At 43.6% G+C, this 18,175-nt stretch overlaps 1 protein-coding gene across 1 annotated transcript in view; it reads left to right on the top strand.

Annotated features, from left to right (window-relative positions):
- LOC146190534 (adenylate cyclase type 8-like) overlaps positions 1–17,879 on the top strand; it is a 322,358-nt gene extending 304,479 nt beyond the window's left edge. The window contains exons 17-24 of the mRNA XM_084600933.1: positions 1,690–1,765; positions 5,021–5,179; positions 7,576–7,716; positions 8,399–8,491; positions 9,565–9,676; positions 13,139–13,458; positions 15,099–15,559; positions 17,617–17,879. Coding sequence (XP_084457059.1) covers positions 1,690–1,765; positions 5,021–5,179; positions 7,576–7,716; positions 8,399–8,491; positions 9,565–9,676; positions 13,139–13,458; positions 15,099–15,341 — 1,144 coding nt within the window. The 3' untranslated portion in view covers positions 15,342–15,559; positions 17,617–17,879. The remainder of the gene's footprint in view (positions 1–1,689; positions 1,766–5,020; positions 5,180–7,575; positions 7,717–8,398; positions 8,492–9,564; positions 9,677–13,138; positions 13,459–15,098; positions 15,560–17,616) is intronic.
- Positions 17,880–18,175: the final 296 nt, after the last annotated feature.

Below are 18,175 nucleotides of genomic sequence, written 5' to 3'. Positions count from 1 at the left end.
GACATGTGGATTACTATTCTGGATAGCCGAGCCACGAACAGCGTTTCTGGCGCATTTTTCTTTATTAAAATTCTGTGAACACGCATAAAGAAGTGTGTCTATATTCTTGAAGACTACTGTAGGATGAACGTTCAGGTAAGAGCCCCCGCCCTGCCTCGTCATGTAATGACTCCTCCAGGCGCACTTGAGTTTCTTATACTCCAAATGGGGTTCATTATGCGTCTAGACACTTTACTATGCAGCAAGAGAAGCGAAATACTGTAGGATAGTGGATACACGACTTCGCCCAGTAATGGTGTCTATTGTGCGTCTACGAAGAGTGCTTGCGTTTCGAGTTCAGTCACGTTCTTAGTGCAATATTCGAGACAGTGCTGACAAAAAGTTCATGCGCACTATGCCCATCTTCTTTCGAGGGGTTTGTTGACACTTGGCAAGCGTTCGCAATTTCGTTTCGCTGGATGTGCTGGTAGAATTCGGAATTCACATCACGGAGCGTCCGAGCTGTCTTATGTTACCGCTGTTTTAGGGCCAGTGAAACACCGCTCGAGCCTTTTTATTTTGCTGAGCTCTAAAACTTGCTCTACGAAGTTTACGTCTCGGTTAATAGGGATGAGAGGAAGCCTTCTACATTTTTCTATCTCATATGGGCGCATTTTATAGTGCAGCCAGGTATTCCTGTATGAAGCTGGTTCTAGAACAGTCGGATGCACGTCAATGTGGTCTTGAATGCAGGCTCAGCATACTCTAGGCACAAAGCAATGGTTCTTGTACTTTTCTTCGCTCCCGTAGATGTGGCCCCTGAATTTGTTTTCAGCCACAAGTGATGAAATTCAAAGCTCTCTGGCTGTGGACGAACCTGCGGTTATATATTGATGTTCCTATAAGAATTTTGCTGAATACTTCTAAAGTGGTTTTTCGAACGGAAGGACGCCATCATCACAGTCTTTTACCGACTTCGTACTAGAGGTCATTTATGAGCGTGAATTATTTCCTCTAACAGCTTTTGTTCGTCTGCTGGCACTTGGCAGCCGAAGAACTTTCCTTACAAGAGGTGATACGAATTCAGTACTGTTTCCTTTTGAGAAGTGGTTCGCGAATAGTTTCAGTAACACGTATGCCTAACATCGGCTGCCATTCTACAGCTTCTACCGAGAACGTAAATCCTTCACGGATTAATTTTACATTGAGTGCAAAACGGATATAGGCTAACTGCAAAATGGCGCCTACTGCAAGGCATTTGCGATCACAAGAAGTCGGCACAATAATATCTTAGGCCTAATATTTATGCTTAAAGGGAAGCGACTTTCAACCATACTTCATTACAGCCAGGAGCGTGTAACGGAATGTTATCAGCTCTTGACAACTTGCTGTTTTGTCCGTTCAGACCTTGCATGGGAAAAAATCTTGATGGTACAAGGAAAGCAAAATCGAATAACCTTCTGGCGACGTCGTGATACGCAGCACGTGATTGTAATTGGTGCCTCAGGGATTTAAAATATCCCATTTTGTTCTTATCAACAAGGTAAAATGCTGATAAAAATTTACTAAGTTCGCAGTTAACTCAATTTCGGCATCTAGGTGCACGTGGGGTGTTGGGTGGGCCGTGGAGTCAGGTGCTTCGTAAAGTGTTGGGAGAATAAATGTTCATTAGAATAAACATTGGTAACAAGACGTTCCTTTCTTTTTCAGCATCGTGTCTGTGGAGGATCGCATGCCCATCTTGATCGCCGTATTTTTCTACATTGTTGTTTACCACTGCAGACTGGTGAGTGCTCAAATTTCTAATTTGCTCGAACTTTGCAGATTACGCATCTTTTGAGTGATTCTCACCGCAAAAAAAAAAAATTTGGGTATCGCATCACTACATAAAATTGGATCACTCGATTGAAATTTACCTTAATACAGCCCCAAATGTCAGTAAATGAATGTACAGAATAGATGAAAGAGTTCATTGATGTGGCTGATGATAAAGAATATTAGAGTTTTCTGAGCTACCTAAATTAAAAAATATCGTAGGAACTGCTGAGGCAAAAAGGTCATTGCGTGAAAGAGAAATATTATTGCGGTTCCAATTTATGCTTTCCGTTGAACTATAGTGTCTGTAGTAGCAATACGAAGGGCACATCCTTGTTAATAAACAAAGAACCCACTGTTTCACATGTGACGCCGAGACAGTTGTAGAGGTGCCTTTCTTTAACAACCGACGGAGGTATAACCTATGTGAATGACGAGCATAGATATATGGTTATGGGATAGCAATGCGGCTTTTGATGACAGTAAAAGTAAAAGTGACTGTGGCGTGTAAGCTTGCCTTCTATCAATTTCTTCGGAGGCACTGTTTGGAGGCGGGGTGTTGTAGACCATCAGAAGTATATACCCACCTGAGGTGAGCAAGTCACCATAGCGATCGCCAAACAGGCTGCGGGAGCGGCAGAGTCCTATTGTAAACAGAGAATGAGGCGCAGAAAGAATGACCCAAGCCCTTGAGGGTAACCGTTGTCATAGTTTGACCCAGAGTACCTCATTCAAGGGCAATACGACAACGCAGCGCGGATGGCAGGCGCTGCCGCAGAACGGCAATGACAATGGCGAAGCAAAACAGGAAGTACTAATCCACTGCCTCTCCCAAAAAGAGGGGCGCCCACGAATGTCCACATTGGTCTTGACGACAGCTCGGCCCCCAGCTTGAATGTTCGAAGGAATACCGCCGCAGATGCGCCGCCGCACCAGATCTCATGAAGAGAAAGTGGCAGGCTGAGGCGTCCTCGAAGGCCGCCGTAAGTAGGAGGTACATAAGTATGGTCCTCAGGAGACGGGGTCAACCGCTACACACTAGGTGTGACGCATGCCGAATGGCTGACTACTTGCGTCAAATGCGCAGCGTGAAGAGAAAGTCGGAAGGGCGAAGGAAAGGATTACTGCGTCCCTGCGATGCAGAGCCGCAGCGAAGACTGCATGTGTTTTAGAGGTCCCTGCAGGAAACTCTCCGCACAACTAAGTTAACGTGGCCACAGAAGGGATCCGCTTGGTGACTACGCATTCCCTTGAACGCCGCAGGTTTCAGGGCGTGCTGAGGCGACATTTTCAGGAGTGCGCACCCAATGTTCGACATGCAGCGTTAAAGACCAACGTGGTCATAGGATCACGGAAGAGGAAAGCATGTCTGCAGAGGTGCGTTGAGGTGGTGGCAAAAATGTAACCTGAAAGGGTGGGTGCGAAACCTGCTTCCAGCTCCTGTCGGTGATGTCATGGGCAGGGCAGGCGGAGGAGGAAGATGAGGAGGAAAGACAGGGAGGTTAACCCGTAAAAGCAACCGATTTGCTACCCTGCACTGGGGGAAGGGGTTGAGTGGAAATGAAAGTTCTGAGAGAGGGATGGTTGAAGTTAGTACAGTCACATCACAGACATGCCACATCACATCACGTCACATTCATATCACTGAACATAAAAACAAACTCATAGCCTTTCGATTAGACCTGTGCTTTTCATAAAGCGGAGCAGTGCCTGGAAGGCCTTCACCGCAGACGATCGCCGTGGCCAGGGACCTAAAATCTTAATTTCAGTCAATGGGCGTCCATCTAGATGCTCCAGCGTACGGAACAGACAGACTTTCCTCATTGTATATAGGGCATTCACAAAGAATGTGGCCTATAGACTCGTCCATCCACAGTTTGTACATGCAGGGCTGTTTGCCATGCCTATCATAAAAGAATACGAGTTTGTGAATGCTACACCAACCCACAGGCGGCATAGCAAAGTTTCTTCGCGTCGGGGTAGGCCAGGTGGAAGCCGGAGCTTCAAGTCAGGGTCCAGGGAGTTTAAGCGGCAATTCGCAAACTGGCCAGAATTCCACAAGAAGAGTGTGTGTTCCCGCGCAAGTACGCGAAGCCTGCTCGCTGCGTCTGCCTTGGAAAAAGGAATCAACACACAATCGCCGTCTTGCTGGGCTGTTCGTGCGACCACGTCCGCCCGAAGATTGCCTGCAAACAGAAATCTTCAGGTGGCCGTAGGAGGCCAGAAGCTAAAAGGTAGGAGTGAAAGGGCAAAAAGAGAATGGAGTGGCGTAGTGGAAGGCTGTGGAGTAATTTCTACCACCTGGAGATATTTAACTTGCACCTACATCGTACATCATACGGGCGCTTCTGCGTTTCGCCTCCATCGAAACGCAGCCGCCGGCGGTCGGAATCGAACCCGGGTACTCCGCCACAGTAGTCGGGCATCTTAACCACTTTACCACCACGGCGGGGCATGGCGATGAGGGTGTAAACGGATTTGGGTGCAAATAATGAATTTGAGAAATTTCTTGACGCCTACATACAGATGAACATCGGAGCGAGTAAGCTGAGGAGTTAAGTTGGGTTTTTCATCGCCACAAATATTAGTGATTTATTTCACGCCCTCCTAACCTTAAAAAAAGCGGTTAGTAGCTATTTGTAACTCACTGGCGTAAAGTGCTAGCAGAGCGGACATGCTTACGGGGTAACAGATAGTTGGAAAATGCCAGGATCGATATCAAACAGTCGATGAGGTAATTATCGGCGCACTAAATCTACGCATGCCTACGATGACGGCAGTATGACGGCAATCTGCGCAGGCATGCATCGCAAACGGCATTTAACATGGAAGTGTGGTAAGTGGTACCAAAGGATCTTCGTGAGATTACACATGGGTGCCCTTCCATTTTCGAAAAATATTTTTTCAAAATCATGAGCTAGGAATAGGCAGTAATGGTTGAGATTTAGTACATCTACATGTTAACAAAACGCGTAACGAGACATAATTATTTCTATTTACACTCGTTTCTATGTTCTGGTTGCTGCTAGGAGGGCGGCCGAACAAAGACACGACAAAACTGAACTAACGGAAAGTTAGCATTGCTCATGAAACTCAAAAGCATGCATTTGTGACAGATGGAATTAACAACAGGGATTATTGATGAAGCATTACTTTCTACTTCACGTATGTGGTGTTTGGTTATTTGCATTTGAACTACTAATCTCTCACTGTTCCTATTCCCCAGACTGAAGTCACCTCGAGACTGGACTTCTTGTGGAAGCGTCAAGCACAAACTAACTTGCAGAGTATGCGCGAAATATGCAGCTACAACACCCAACTTCTACGCAATGTGCTGCCTGACCACGTGGCAACCTATTTTCTAACTCATGACAGAAAGAATGAGGTAAGCAGAAAATAAATTGAGAGAATTGGTGTCTGTTTGATAAAACACCCAGATTGAAATACTATAGCATGGACTTCACTTTCGTTAGCCGTTCAAGAACTTCTGTAACGAAGGAAGAAGTGAACGCCGCATTACGCTCATTTACTTCGTGGCTGTTCCGATTCGAATTTTACGGCTGGTTTATAATATAGACCGAATACATTCATGTGCCTTATGTACATTAGTGTTCGCGTAATATTATGAGGTATGGTTTCTGATAATTATGGTAAAAGTAAACGTTAAAACACTCTTCCACACATAGTTTTTATAGAACACAACCGGCTCACTGTCCTAAGTTCTGTATCAGGACGCCAGAACGGTCAGTATAATATGTGTTGTTCATGTGTGAATCTCTTACGACTAGGCAATATTTTTCAAGCTCTTAAAACAATTTAGGCGGCGCTAAACAGTCCACTTGTGGAACCCCCATTTTAAATTACAACAATTTGTCGAAGCACTAGGAAGGCAATTTTTTTTTCTCAGGAATTTTCACACAATTCAATAGCATTCTTGAATTCTGTTAAGCCATAATTTTGCACTTGGTTTGGTTTGGTTCATGGGGTGTAACGCCCCAGAGTGACTCAGACTATTGAGATGCCGTAGTGGAGGGATCAAGAAATTTCGATCATCTAGGGTTCCTCAACCTGCGCTGACAACGCACAATATAGGCACCTAGTTTTTCGCCTGCACCGAAAAGCCGCCCCCGAGGCCGGGATTCGATCCCGCATCCTTGGCACAGTAGTCGAGCGTCCTAACCACTGCACCACCGCGAATGGTTTTTTGCGTTTAGTTACCTCACCTTAGCAGCGCTAGATGTAAATTGCCGCGCTTCCTAAGGAGATAAAATCATTTGCCTTTCACTGACTGTCAGCCAAATTTTCATCACTTATGGCGCGCAGCTTTTCCCCGTGTCATTCATTGTGCAGTGTAGCCTTTCATTTAAGAAGTGTGCAGTGCAGCAGACACTTCAGAAGTTTACTCGGAGGTTGTCTATTAAATTTGTTTGTCGTGGTTTCTGAACTTTGGCGCAAGTGAGCGATCACACACCACCTGACTGAGTGCATGTCTACTTAAATTATTGTCCGTTTCATACAAAAAGTACGACACTGCCAAAGCTAGAGCTCTTGTTTGTGCTTCCCGCATCCGCGATAAAAAATTGTACCTGCTCTTGACGAAAGGAAATAATGGTTGATTTATCTGTAAGCATAATACATCTTACAATTGCCATCAGCTCCATAAAAAGCACCTTTTTTTAGGGAGAAAATATCAGATTGCCTCTTCGGAGCGGCTTTTTCTACAAGATCTGCACTGAGAAGATGTCCAGGAACGCGAAGCAAGTTATTGCAAACGTGTATGCTCGGAATAGAACCCGTTATCGCAGAAACCAGTAGGCCACGAAACGAGCGCGTAGTGATACGCCTCCTTTTTTTTTTTCTTGCGGAATACTTGCGTAGCTTTGGCTGCGTTGCACCTGATGTATAAAACGGAGTACAGGATCCGTAAAAATATAACTCTTCAAATCTGTCCTGCAATATTTGTTAATGTTTCCTTAAGTTGAAGTTGTGCAATCGAGATCCGCCTATGGTGGCCCCATTGCAATATAAAATAAACTCAGATGTGCAAAGCCAACATGCGATACGAAGCCACTTGGAGGTTGATATTACCTCGGACTCTCCTGGCGTGGTATTGTGCCGATGTGGAAACGTCGGAAAAGGAGACATCGGATATTACCGCTCATGTGTGGTGGCGCCTCTCATCATAACGCATGAGCGGTTTCCAGACTAAATCCTATTTACCATGCCATATTAGGATAGGCCACACTATGATATGCTTATTGTGTTGCCCTGTATATTACCTTACGAATTCTGTCAAACTTCACTTGAGTCTGTCTGTTTCCCACGCATACGATCGAAATATTTTATTACGACACGGAAGTCGATGTGTTTTAGTTTCCACCTTAATGATGTAATATTTCAACAAGTCAAGTGTAGCCTTCAACAGCGCACTGAATGTCTAAGGTACTAAGCGTTATCTTGGTTGGAAAGTGATGATACTTGATATACCATAGCGTAACTATGAGAACAGTGGTGTGTTTGCAGTAAAATCAGCTCTACTTCTCAATCTTAGTGGCCGTTCTGGTTGCAAAATCCCATGACGTGGTGAACAAGTATTTACAGACCAGAATTCATTCTTTCACATGTGGTTATGTACTATGCATGTCTGACTGATCATAGTGTTGTTCTCCACAGTCGTAAGTAAAGATATTCTTTGCTGTTCGAATTCAGTCACATATATTTTGCGTTTAGCAAACGCACATAATGATTTCCTCTCTGAGGCTGACATATGACTTCTTGCAGGAACTCTATGCACAGTCTTATGTCTGCTGCGGAGTGATGTTTGCATCCATTCCAAATTTTGCAAATTTTTATTCTGAAGATATCAATAATGGCGTGGAATGCATCAGATTACTCAACGAAATCATATTTGACTTTGACCAGGTGAGCCATATGTAATCAAAAACTCGTCGCTCTGGTAAATAAGCGAAGTGATACAGCACTGCGTGTATCTAATGCTCTGTGCATAGTTTCCTGTGCCCTATTTTATATATTTGCGCCTAGCGTTTTGAACCACGGCAGCTAGCACCATCTTTCGTCCACAAGTACCAAGCGTCGCGTAATTATTGGGGGATTTTTTTAACTTGCATTACGGGGAACACTGATAAGTCCAGAGGAATTCTGTGCGATCAGAATAATTCTCTTGCATGACGTTTTATTTTTTTTTGCAAAATCTGGGCTGGGAAACACCTTGTGTACTAAGATCGCCATTTTAGACGGCCATATGAAATGATTTTGAGAATTAAAAATAGTTTTTATGAGTTTGAGGTCGTAGTACCGTACAGCATATCGCTCCAGGCATGCAAAAGAGAGACCTTTATCCAGAACTTCTGGGCTCGTTATAGTTAAATGACAAAATAAAACGGAGTTGTTGTCTTTGCAACTGTATTGGAAGCATTGCACCAGTGTCCGCAGTTAATACAGAAATGAATTGAGTGTTAGCAGCTCTTTCAAACTTTGAAAATGCATTATGTACAATGCCGGTGTTATTGAATGTTGTTTCTCTAGAGAACCTTGTTACTTTTTTATGAATTTCACGCATTTGGCCTTTCTTTGTGTGAAACAGCTCCTTGACGACGAAAGGTTTCAATGTCTGGAGAAAATTAAGACAATCAGCAGCACTTACATGGCAGCGTCTGGTCTAAATCCAAAAGATCAGGTGAGTGCATTCAATTTCATTGTGTCCTGCAGCGGTGCTTTTGAGTTCCAACTCAAAAATGCATATAAAAGATATACATCCTTTAGTGTTCATTTTTGACTGTCTGATTCGGGTGGTAATTCGAAGATTTAACGCACAAGAAAACTGATATATATGCCTGGCATCTAGGCACGAAAGTAGGCTGAGGAATTTTCTAACAATGCTGCTGGATAATTTGTTAGTCTTGGTCATTCGTAATATATATGATAGTTTTGTTTAGTACAATGTTTTTGATAAAGCCGTCGACTAATACAAGTTCACTCGTTCCTTTTTTTTTTTTCATCGCTCGAGCCCTTCCAGAGTTTAGGCAGATATATTACTGTATATGGATGCATTTAAATGAATTGGCACATGCGTGAAAATGCAATCAATATCGCATATTTAAAGCTATTAAAACAATTTATTTTTTCGCGGCAGCACCACATAACTGCGATGTACTTAAATATTTTGATAAAGAGCTTAGAAGCATATTGTTGTCCAACCACTATTTTACGCACCAAGCAAATGATACACGAGGTATGTCTGAAGCATCAGCCTTTCAGGGTACCTATGGCAGGTGGTGTGGTACTTGGCAGGTGATATGGCCGGCAATGATTGACCAGCGGTTTATGTGGCGTCAACTATATTAAAGTTACTTGCCTTTGTATGTAGATGCCCTAAACCTGCATGGAACGCAAGCAGTAGCGTATCTGTTACACGGCTTAACCGTATAAACTCGCACGATGAGCTGGATGACTTCAGTCCGCCTCCTCATGGATAGCGGGCCTAGACCTTCATGACAATTGTCCTAGGCAGATACGCCACGCCAAGCGATGTGGTCAAGAACGGACGAGAATATAACGACAACGTCATCGACATCTACCATCTAGCAAGATAATTTATGCCCAAATCAGTTCTTTTTCTTTATGCTAAGTTCAGCCTTGCTAAGGTTCTATAATTTTATTTCGCAGTCAGGTTAATTTTTCTTCACAGTTGTTTCTATGTCAGCATATTTTTTGGCAGGCAGCAAGATATTGCATTTATTTTCGTTCCAGAATCTCGCATCGTGGGTTCACCTGACCGCCCTTGTAGACTTCGCTATTTCAATGAAGGAAGCTCTTGAAGATGTCAATAAGCATTCCTTCAACAATTTCAAGCTTCGCGTCGGTAAGTGTGCCTTTTGGTATTGAGAGACGTCATCAACATTACTATCGCCACCCGATGTTTCCTTTTTACTATTCGCTGCACGGTATTTACGCCGCGAGTATTCATAGTTTTTATGAAACCATGCCATAGAGAATCCGTAACGTATTCATTAAGTTTGCAAAGCTGCATTTTCTTTTTGTTAGTGAACTGAGACGAAAACACATCATGTGGGCTTTAAAGAAGCAATTGCTGGTCCGAAGCGGCTACAGACCAAAAACAAAACTTTTTTGTGGATTGAAAACATTATCTAGGTGCATAGCTCTTTTTTAGTGTCTTTAATTTACCACACCTTTCGTAGTTACTCATTGAGGGATAAAATTGGTGACAAGCTAAGAGCCCTTACTAGCACATTTGCATGTGTTCCATGCAGTAAAAGGGGTTCTTTTTAAACAGTGTAGGCATTTAACTAATAAATATTGGATGCAGCGATAGCCATTTAATTATCTTCACCCTATTTGCCCACGCTAAAAATCCACATGTCAATGAAAGTGCTAGTCATTTAACAATTTTCTTCGCTGAGAAGACCGCAGATGGTCGATTGTTCTCTGCTTTCTCCACAATTTGACGCGGATTTGTGGAACATTGACTACATTTCCAAACGTAACCATTACTCCAACTACAATTTTTTGATAGCGCTATGAGCTGCCAAACTCACAGTATTAGATTTACCCGTACTCATAACATAGTGATGTATTTCTAAACCCAAGATAAGCAGATAATGTGAGCAGCTCCGCTAATGATAGCCCAGTTCATCTCCTCGTGAAGTCGGTTCTCAGGCTTTCGCTCGAGCGTGGAATTAGGTGTCCTGTAATAAAACAACCTGAAATGTAGTTTCAGTTAAATCTTCAGCAAACAATCCAAAACCAGTTTGCTTAAAATATCTTACATCTAAAGTAGTTGGAGATACCCTTGCCTCTGTGTATTTGGAATTGGGATAGCTATAATCTTAAGCGCGCTATGCTAATACGGATACATATCAGCAAGAATAAATTTATTCATTTCTTGGCAACAGCTGTAGCCCCAAATTTACTGCTAGGAAATTGGGGCAAGCTGTTAGATTCGGGAATTAAGATTCCATCAGCTCTCTAATCTGGCATTTTGTTGCTGGCACAGTCATACCTCTTTACGAGCCCGTCACCACTGTTCCCGTGTCGGCATCTTGCTGGAAAATGAGAGAGTGCGCCAACGACCTCTCTTTTGGGCATTTCGTTTAAACAGTGCACATCACTAAACCGAAGTGATTAGGCATTATATAAAAAATACATTCTCCACCTAGGCATATGTGCACATGGTGCCCCTTTAAAAAGTAAGCCGAAGTTCTGCGTTTCAGTGCTCACCATATAAATAAACCTGCTAAGTTCTTGCTATATTTCGGTCCGTCTTTGATGTGGCCACCATCACTTTGAGCGCCTGAATCCGACGGCTTACTTAGCACCCGACTACCTTGTAATAATGGCCAAGTAATGTGCTAACGCGTTGCTATTCCGGCTGTTTCTGTGATTTCGTCTCCGGCGCTGCCTTAATTTATGGTCACGGTTAGCACGTTTCAAAAAATATATGGTTCTGAAGCCCTGAACTAGGGCTAAAATTATTTTTGGGTCCTTAACCTCAAAATCTACTATCATGGCATAACTTTTATACGATTCGTTGCAGCACCGCTTTTGCGTGGCCAGGCCAAAGTCTACAAAGTGCAAGAGTTATAAACCGCAGAGCTGAACGCCTCACTACCCTATGTGTGCGACAAAAGTTTGAATACAGGATGGCGGCATTCATTTTACCTTTGTACGCGCTTCCGATTTACAGGGTCCGAGTAGGTGCAAGCGGTATATTGAATGAGCAATCTTTTTTGTCGCCGCAGGCGTTGAATCATTCCTATTACTTGCCACTTACTGCTGTAAAGTCGTGACCTACTGCGCCGATATTTCAATTGCATATACAATTTCTACCACATGCCTAGAGTTACAGTGCATAACACACAAGCCAGTAGGCGAATACGTTATCTGAGGAAAGCACGACGCAAGGGAAGCAAGCAAGATGCATTCTACGCGGCTTCAAACATCGCAAAACTGCCCACCGAAGAAAGCAATATACACGAAATGCTGCTGCCGGGCGTCTGCTTGCACCCGCCGTGGTCGAGATGAAACGAGCTGAACGGGCGCAAGCACCACGCGGAGAGGGAAGCGCGCGCAGCCCATGTTGCACGGTCAGTAAAAGTGCCGCGGCGACGTCGCTCCCTATCAGTGCCGCAGAATTTTGCTGCTATGAAAGCAAAGGCGCGTGCTTCATACGCGCGCCCAAACTTTCCTATATCGGCTATTTACTGATTTCTATTAAAACAACTTTTCATTTAGTCAACCCAGCCTATACAAACATCTCTTCGACATTTCTTTCTTTCAAAAAATTACAACTTTAATATAGAGCACCAAGGTCAAGATTCTTTGTATATATCAATGGTGTGACGTACGACAATCATGAGCTCCCGAATTTTCGAATCGAAAAAGTGCTCATTCCCCTTTGAATAATAACTAGACTGAGCCAGAAGTGCCAAGTTACATAGCCCAGGATAAATCGAGATGGCCGGGAAGCATTCGACTAAAGGTGTGCTCAAACACCTCTTACTCGCGCTCGATGCATTCAGTAGACCTGAAGGCTGACGGTGAGGAGCTGTAGAAAGGGGCATATTATTACATACAATTAACTCCCTGCCTCAATAGCTGGCGCTTTCGAGGGCTCGTCACTGTCCAGCTGATGGTGCTTTACGATACGTCACCTCATGCGTGTGTGTTTGGCCAGAAACACTTATTCGTTTAGAAATCCCAAGAAGATACAAGAAGTAAAAAACATTGTAAAGGTGCACAGTGTTGCTACCAAGCATGCTGACTGCAGTCCTGAGGTGGTTATTCTGTAAGCGAGATAAATCGACCCTTGGTTGTCGCATTCGATATATGGCTAACAAATGCTACTTTGTCATTCATTATTCGATATAGTGGTGCACAGAATGCCGCGATAACGAAGCAGGTCATAAAATTTATGTTCACCTAGTTTTGTCTATCACTTACTGGCTGAGATTAGAGAGCGGCGCCCTTCGAAGTTTCAGCTGACACTTTCGGACAGTTTTTCACTTTAATAGTGCAATAGATTCACACTCATTAATAACAGGACGCTGGTCTGTGCTTTTCTACACACATACACGACAGTGAACACCAAAGTCGCCGATTTTAGTATGAGTTGTCATTCTGATATACTTAACCTCAAATAGTTCACAGAACAGGAATTCCACTCAGGAAAACGATGGCACTTTCATTACTTCTATACCACACGCATCATCAGTGCCAAAACGTAAGATGCTGGCTGCATGTAGCAGTTTGCATAATGTTTTTTGCGCGTGACACTGTTTTGAATGAATGTGCGGTATGTACGCAGGCATCAGCCACGGACCGCTGGTGGGCGGTGTTATCGGGGCCCGCAAGCCCGTCTACGACATTTGGGGTAACACGGTGAATGAGGCGAGCCGCATGGACTCCACGGGTGCCATGGATCACATCCAAGTTCCACGTGCCACTGCCCAGCTGCTGGAGGAACACGGCTACAGTGTGCAGTGCCGAGGGCTTGTCCAGGTTAAGGGCAAGGGCACCATGGAGACATACTTTGTGCTAGGCAAGAAAATTGCACGCGCTCGATCCATGAATCGCAACCCGAGCACGAGAAGTACGCTAGCTGCATTCGTCTATGGACTTGTGCAGGTGAGTAGCCGTAGAAAAGCCAACAATTATTCGTGTAGAATCCTGCAGGGGGAATAACAAAGACCGACATTTCTATGTGGTTATGAGGAGTTTGATACGATTTCAAAGCAAAGTAAAACAACATTTACTCAATAAAATTTGTGATTTGAATACATCACCGAATTGTCTTGGCAAGCAATGCTGGAAACCGTAAAGAATACACTACCTTCATGAAGGAATGCCCCCGTGATATTATCTGTTATAGATACGGCACGAGGTATATTCATCTACAAAAACATAAGAAAACTAAGAAGGAATACTCTATGCCATTGAGGCACGAAAGGATCCTTCAGCATTCTATGAAAAAGCTGAAAAGAATGCCGGGAGTTAACAAAAGGATTTGTTGTGAAAACCTAAACTCTTGCATTCATTCGTATAACTATAGACGCTCTCCATGCTACCAGTAGCAAACGTTTCTACATTATTCTGTATTCATTACACGTGGCCAGTAAGCAATCTGACGGCGTTTCCTCTGCGGCATAAATATCAAATTGGCGGATTTATTAGCGCTAGTTAATATTTCAGAACACATATTGTTTCTTCTTCAAGCAGAGAGCATCCTGCACGTGAGAGTATTTGCCTTTTAGTGTTGTTGGTGGCACTATTTATGCCTCTAGTGACGCCAGTTTTGATTAATGACCAAATTACTAGCTAAGCGCATTCTGCGACCCATTGACGCTTTTATGTCTTCAATATATGCGCCAGGACAAATAAAAGGCCACGCGCGAATACATGAAGTGGTAATATTGAGTAGCACATGATGGACACTTTTTAATGTGGTCATTGCATCAGTAAGACTACAACACTCACGTGATCAAGCTCATTAAAAGTATCTTGGCAAATGCGCTTAATTATGCGTTGGCGGAGAAGCATGCGGTCTACTTTTATTTGCAGCCATTCAGTTTTGTTTCGCTTATAGCCCGAATTGCTTATGTGTTTCAAACCACACAAACTAATATTCATCCATACTGCCAACTATAGCGCCATAACTGCTAACCATGTCTCACCAAAAGCGCTGGAAATTTTGCGTAGACGCATGAACACGGTGGCAGCAGTTTTTACCACTGTATAGTTACAAACATAAAGTTTAGTTATTTAATATTCCGAACTTATGTTCAGTTCAATAATAAGGCTGCGTATTTGGACTAGCTCTGCAGGTCAGGGCTACATTGCGGTACGACATGTACTGGCAATTGACACTGTGCGATTCCATGCATTTGGTAATCCACGCTATCGCTTCACAGAGTTCGTAGTATTTAGTTTATAAGGCTCAGCAAGAGAAGGCTTGGCGGGCCTTTTGGTTCTTTCTTGCTGCTGATTCCAGTTTTACTGGCAACTGGCTACCACGATGCCGTCTAACCTCATATGTGTTGCTTTCATTGAGTTAAGTAGTTCGTCATTATAAACCTCGGCCCTCCATCAGCAAATTACATTTCTATGCCACCGAATTTTTGTATACACTCCGTATAGCCTTATCATTATACAGCTAGACCCCCTCATGAACAAATTATTTCTTTCATTGCCACCTAATTTCGGCAGTCTTTGCGTAGCCTGTCTCAAACGCAAAAATTTCATTTAAGCCTGAACCACTCATTACGCAGGCCCGGAAAAAGCAGGCCCTCGGTTCCAGCCTGAGCGTGCCCAGCCCGAGGCAGAGGGCATCTCCTAATGCGGGGTCCTTCATGCGCAAACAGAAGCTACACCGCATGCTGTCCGAAACGCCCAACTCGGACCGCAAGCGCAACAGGCTGAAGGAGCGAAGAATGACAGAGACGGCCGGAAGCAGCCAATCATTCCCCGACATGCGCAGTGCCGACCGCGACGAGCCATTCACATCACCGTGACGATGTGTGCGCGCAAACTTCAGTGAAGTGCGTGGGCTGCAGTGCTCCTGCGTATGTGGGTGCGCGGACGTCAGAACTTCAAATTACATGCGCGTACTCGGAAGACTGGGGTTCGGCACCTACTTGTGGGTTCCCACAGAAACTCTGGTGGCGAAACTTAAAAGTTGCTACGACGATCGCGCAAGGCCGGTTCCCAAAGTCACCAGAGTTGGAAAAAGGTAACAACCACTAGTCATCTGCATAAAAAATTGCACTAGCATGGTTTATGCTGTCAACATCACAGTCCTGACTATGTGTGTTAAAGAAAACTAAATGTACGGGTGCCCCTCATTTCATGATTGTATCTTTGAATCCAGCTTCAGATTGTTCAATTGTGTCGAAAACTTTTCAACACAGTAAAACATTTTTTCAGCGTTTGCTGAATTTCCTGTTATCTTTATTTAGAGTGGTTACATATTGTGATTATTGTCAAATTTCCGTCATAATCCTATTGTTTATTTACTGCTCTCAGCATTTTTTTTACGCGCAGCGTTCAAATAAAATGAGATAAAGTTTAACAGTTAGCATCTGTAAGATGTCTCTAATGGGACATAGCTCAGAAGGAAATATCGAACTCACTCCAAGAATGCATGCGCGCTGACCAATGTTATAAGGGCATCGCAACATAGACAGCGAGTGAAATTTTCACAGGGGATTTAGAACTGTTCTTGTATCTCGACCGCCGAGTGAAACCTTGGGTAGTTACGATGAGCGGGAGTTTAAGCAAAAAGTGCGCGTTTGCAAAACGCGTGTCAAATGCGGGCAGACTGCTGCACAGGTTCAGAACACGTGCTGAGCGAGTGTTACGAAACGCTTACGAGATGTGGAGGGGGTGGGGATCGAGCTGTCCATGCAATGGCGACGTTAGACAATGAGTGAAGGAAGTAGTGAAGAAAAAGAGAGCGTTAGTTTTGGTACCAGGATAACAGAGGCACTTAGCATAACGCATGCAACTGCGATACGGCGCACCACGTGCGCTCACGATTCTATCCACCATAGAGCGTCTGATTTACTACGCAATTCTTCCGCCCTAATATCACAGAGCATGAAGTTGGGTAAATATTTAGTTATATTCGTCGCTTAATTGAACATTATCAAGCGTTTAATGCGCTATTCTATATTGAGCTTATCCTGATCGAACCGACGCATCTTTCTTAAGTTACGACACAAAAGTCTGCGAAGAAAACGCCTTCCTGCATAACGAAATTAGTCACAAGATTTATCACAGGAGTCCTACCGATGCTTTACTGTTTATATTCCGAGGAGAAACAATTTTATTTTATTCTTCATATTTTTCCCTCTAGAAGGCTCCTAGCATTCAAGGCATCTGCAGGTACACATCATCTGAGTTACTGACTCCCTTGTCTATGTAGCGTGTCACATGTGCATATTTGAAAGCAACATGCACATGATTCAAACAGTCCGTTACTGGTCTGCGCCGGAAACTGGTGTTTTGTATCCTCCGACTGTATTCCGCAGTTTTCGCGCATATGAACTCATGACCTTCTTTGATTGCTGGCTGCGACTTGCGCACACATGTGCAACTGCGGTAGCCTTTGTGGACTTGAAATCCACGCCGCAGTTAGCGTTTTTTGTTATGACATGGAGTAGCATTTTGCGCTAAGCAGCATTTGAAGTTGGTCTTACCTTCCAAAATATGCGGAGACAATATGTGTTTCATGAAATCCGATGCACAAAGACGTTTTTAAAGAGATATTGTAGAATAACTCTAGATAAGAAGCAACCTGTAGCCGTTTTAGTAAGTGCATTGAGCAAGTGTGGTTGCTTGCCACAGTTGAGCAAGAAGACGCTTTACTAGAAAGGTATCTCAAAATAACAGCTTGAGGGGCAAGCTGGTGCTGCACAATACCCAGAAATGTGGAGCAACAAACAATCACATGCGAAAAGACACAACACACGCGCACACTACCAACTGTAACATGGATCTGAACACACACTTCCTCTTCACCACTCCTCTTCTTCTTTGTTGCGCCACATTTCTGGGTATTACGCTTGACTAGCGTGCTTGCTTTCTGGGATGCATTCATGATGTCTACCATTTGTGTTTACAAACTCCCAAAAAGTGTCAAAATATTCTGTGGTCGTAAAGAATTGTTACGTTAGACTAACTACAAGAAGGTGAATTTTGCACTATAATAAAATGAAAAGGTAAATCGCTAAAGAAGCGCCATCTTCATCTCTGGTCGTACTTATTTTTTCTTTCGTTCTTTTGCAGGAGCTTACGTTACAGCCAAGTTTCTGCGCAACCACCAATGACCTTTTGAGCCAGTATACCGAAGGAGATTGCAAAAGAGACTCCGAGCGACTGTGCTGTGCTGCGTCTTGTACAGAGTCATAATTCATAATCACAACGCGAAGTGTGGTGCTACTCGACGCACACTTCCTTCACGAGTGCCATTTGTCGGATCACATCTTTTTCAGACGAGGAATGGTATCCCCTGTTACTATTTTAACAGAACGTAATAAATATTACTTTCGGTAGTCATTATCATATAGCCTTCGTGCATCCTTTTGCAGCTGCGGTTTGAACCTGCGATATCTGTGATTAGCGTGCTAATAGATATAGTTTAGTGCAATAGTCGACTGCATTGCAACCAGATTGCGTCTAATCTAACTCGTGCGGAGTAAAATGAATGCAATAAATTGGGTCTAGGTTCATTATCTTGTATTCCTGCCAAGGGCGATCACAAGGATTGCTCCGTGTATATTTACCATTTTATTTATCATCAGGCTTTAAATACATTACTTAAGGTATAAATATTAACTATATCACT

The sequence above is a fragment of the Amblyomma maculatum genome, chromosome 4 (assembly GCF_055883805.1).
Source record: "Amblyomma maculatum isolate TAMU_Amacu chromosome 4, ASM5588380v1, whole genome shotgun sequence".
NCBI classification, from domain to species: Eukaryota; Metazoa; Arthropoda; class Arachnida; order Ixodida; family Ixodidae; genus Amblyomma; species Amblyomma maculatum.
Note: the sequence above shows the minus strand (reverse complement) of the source record. Positions and strands in the feature narration are given on the sequence as shown.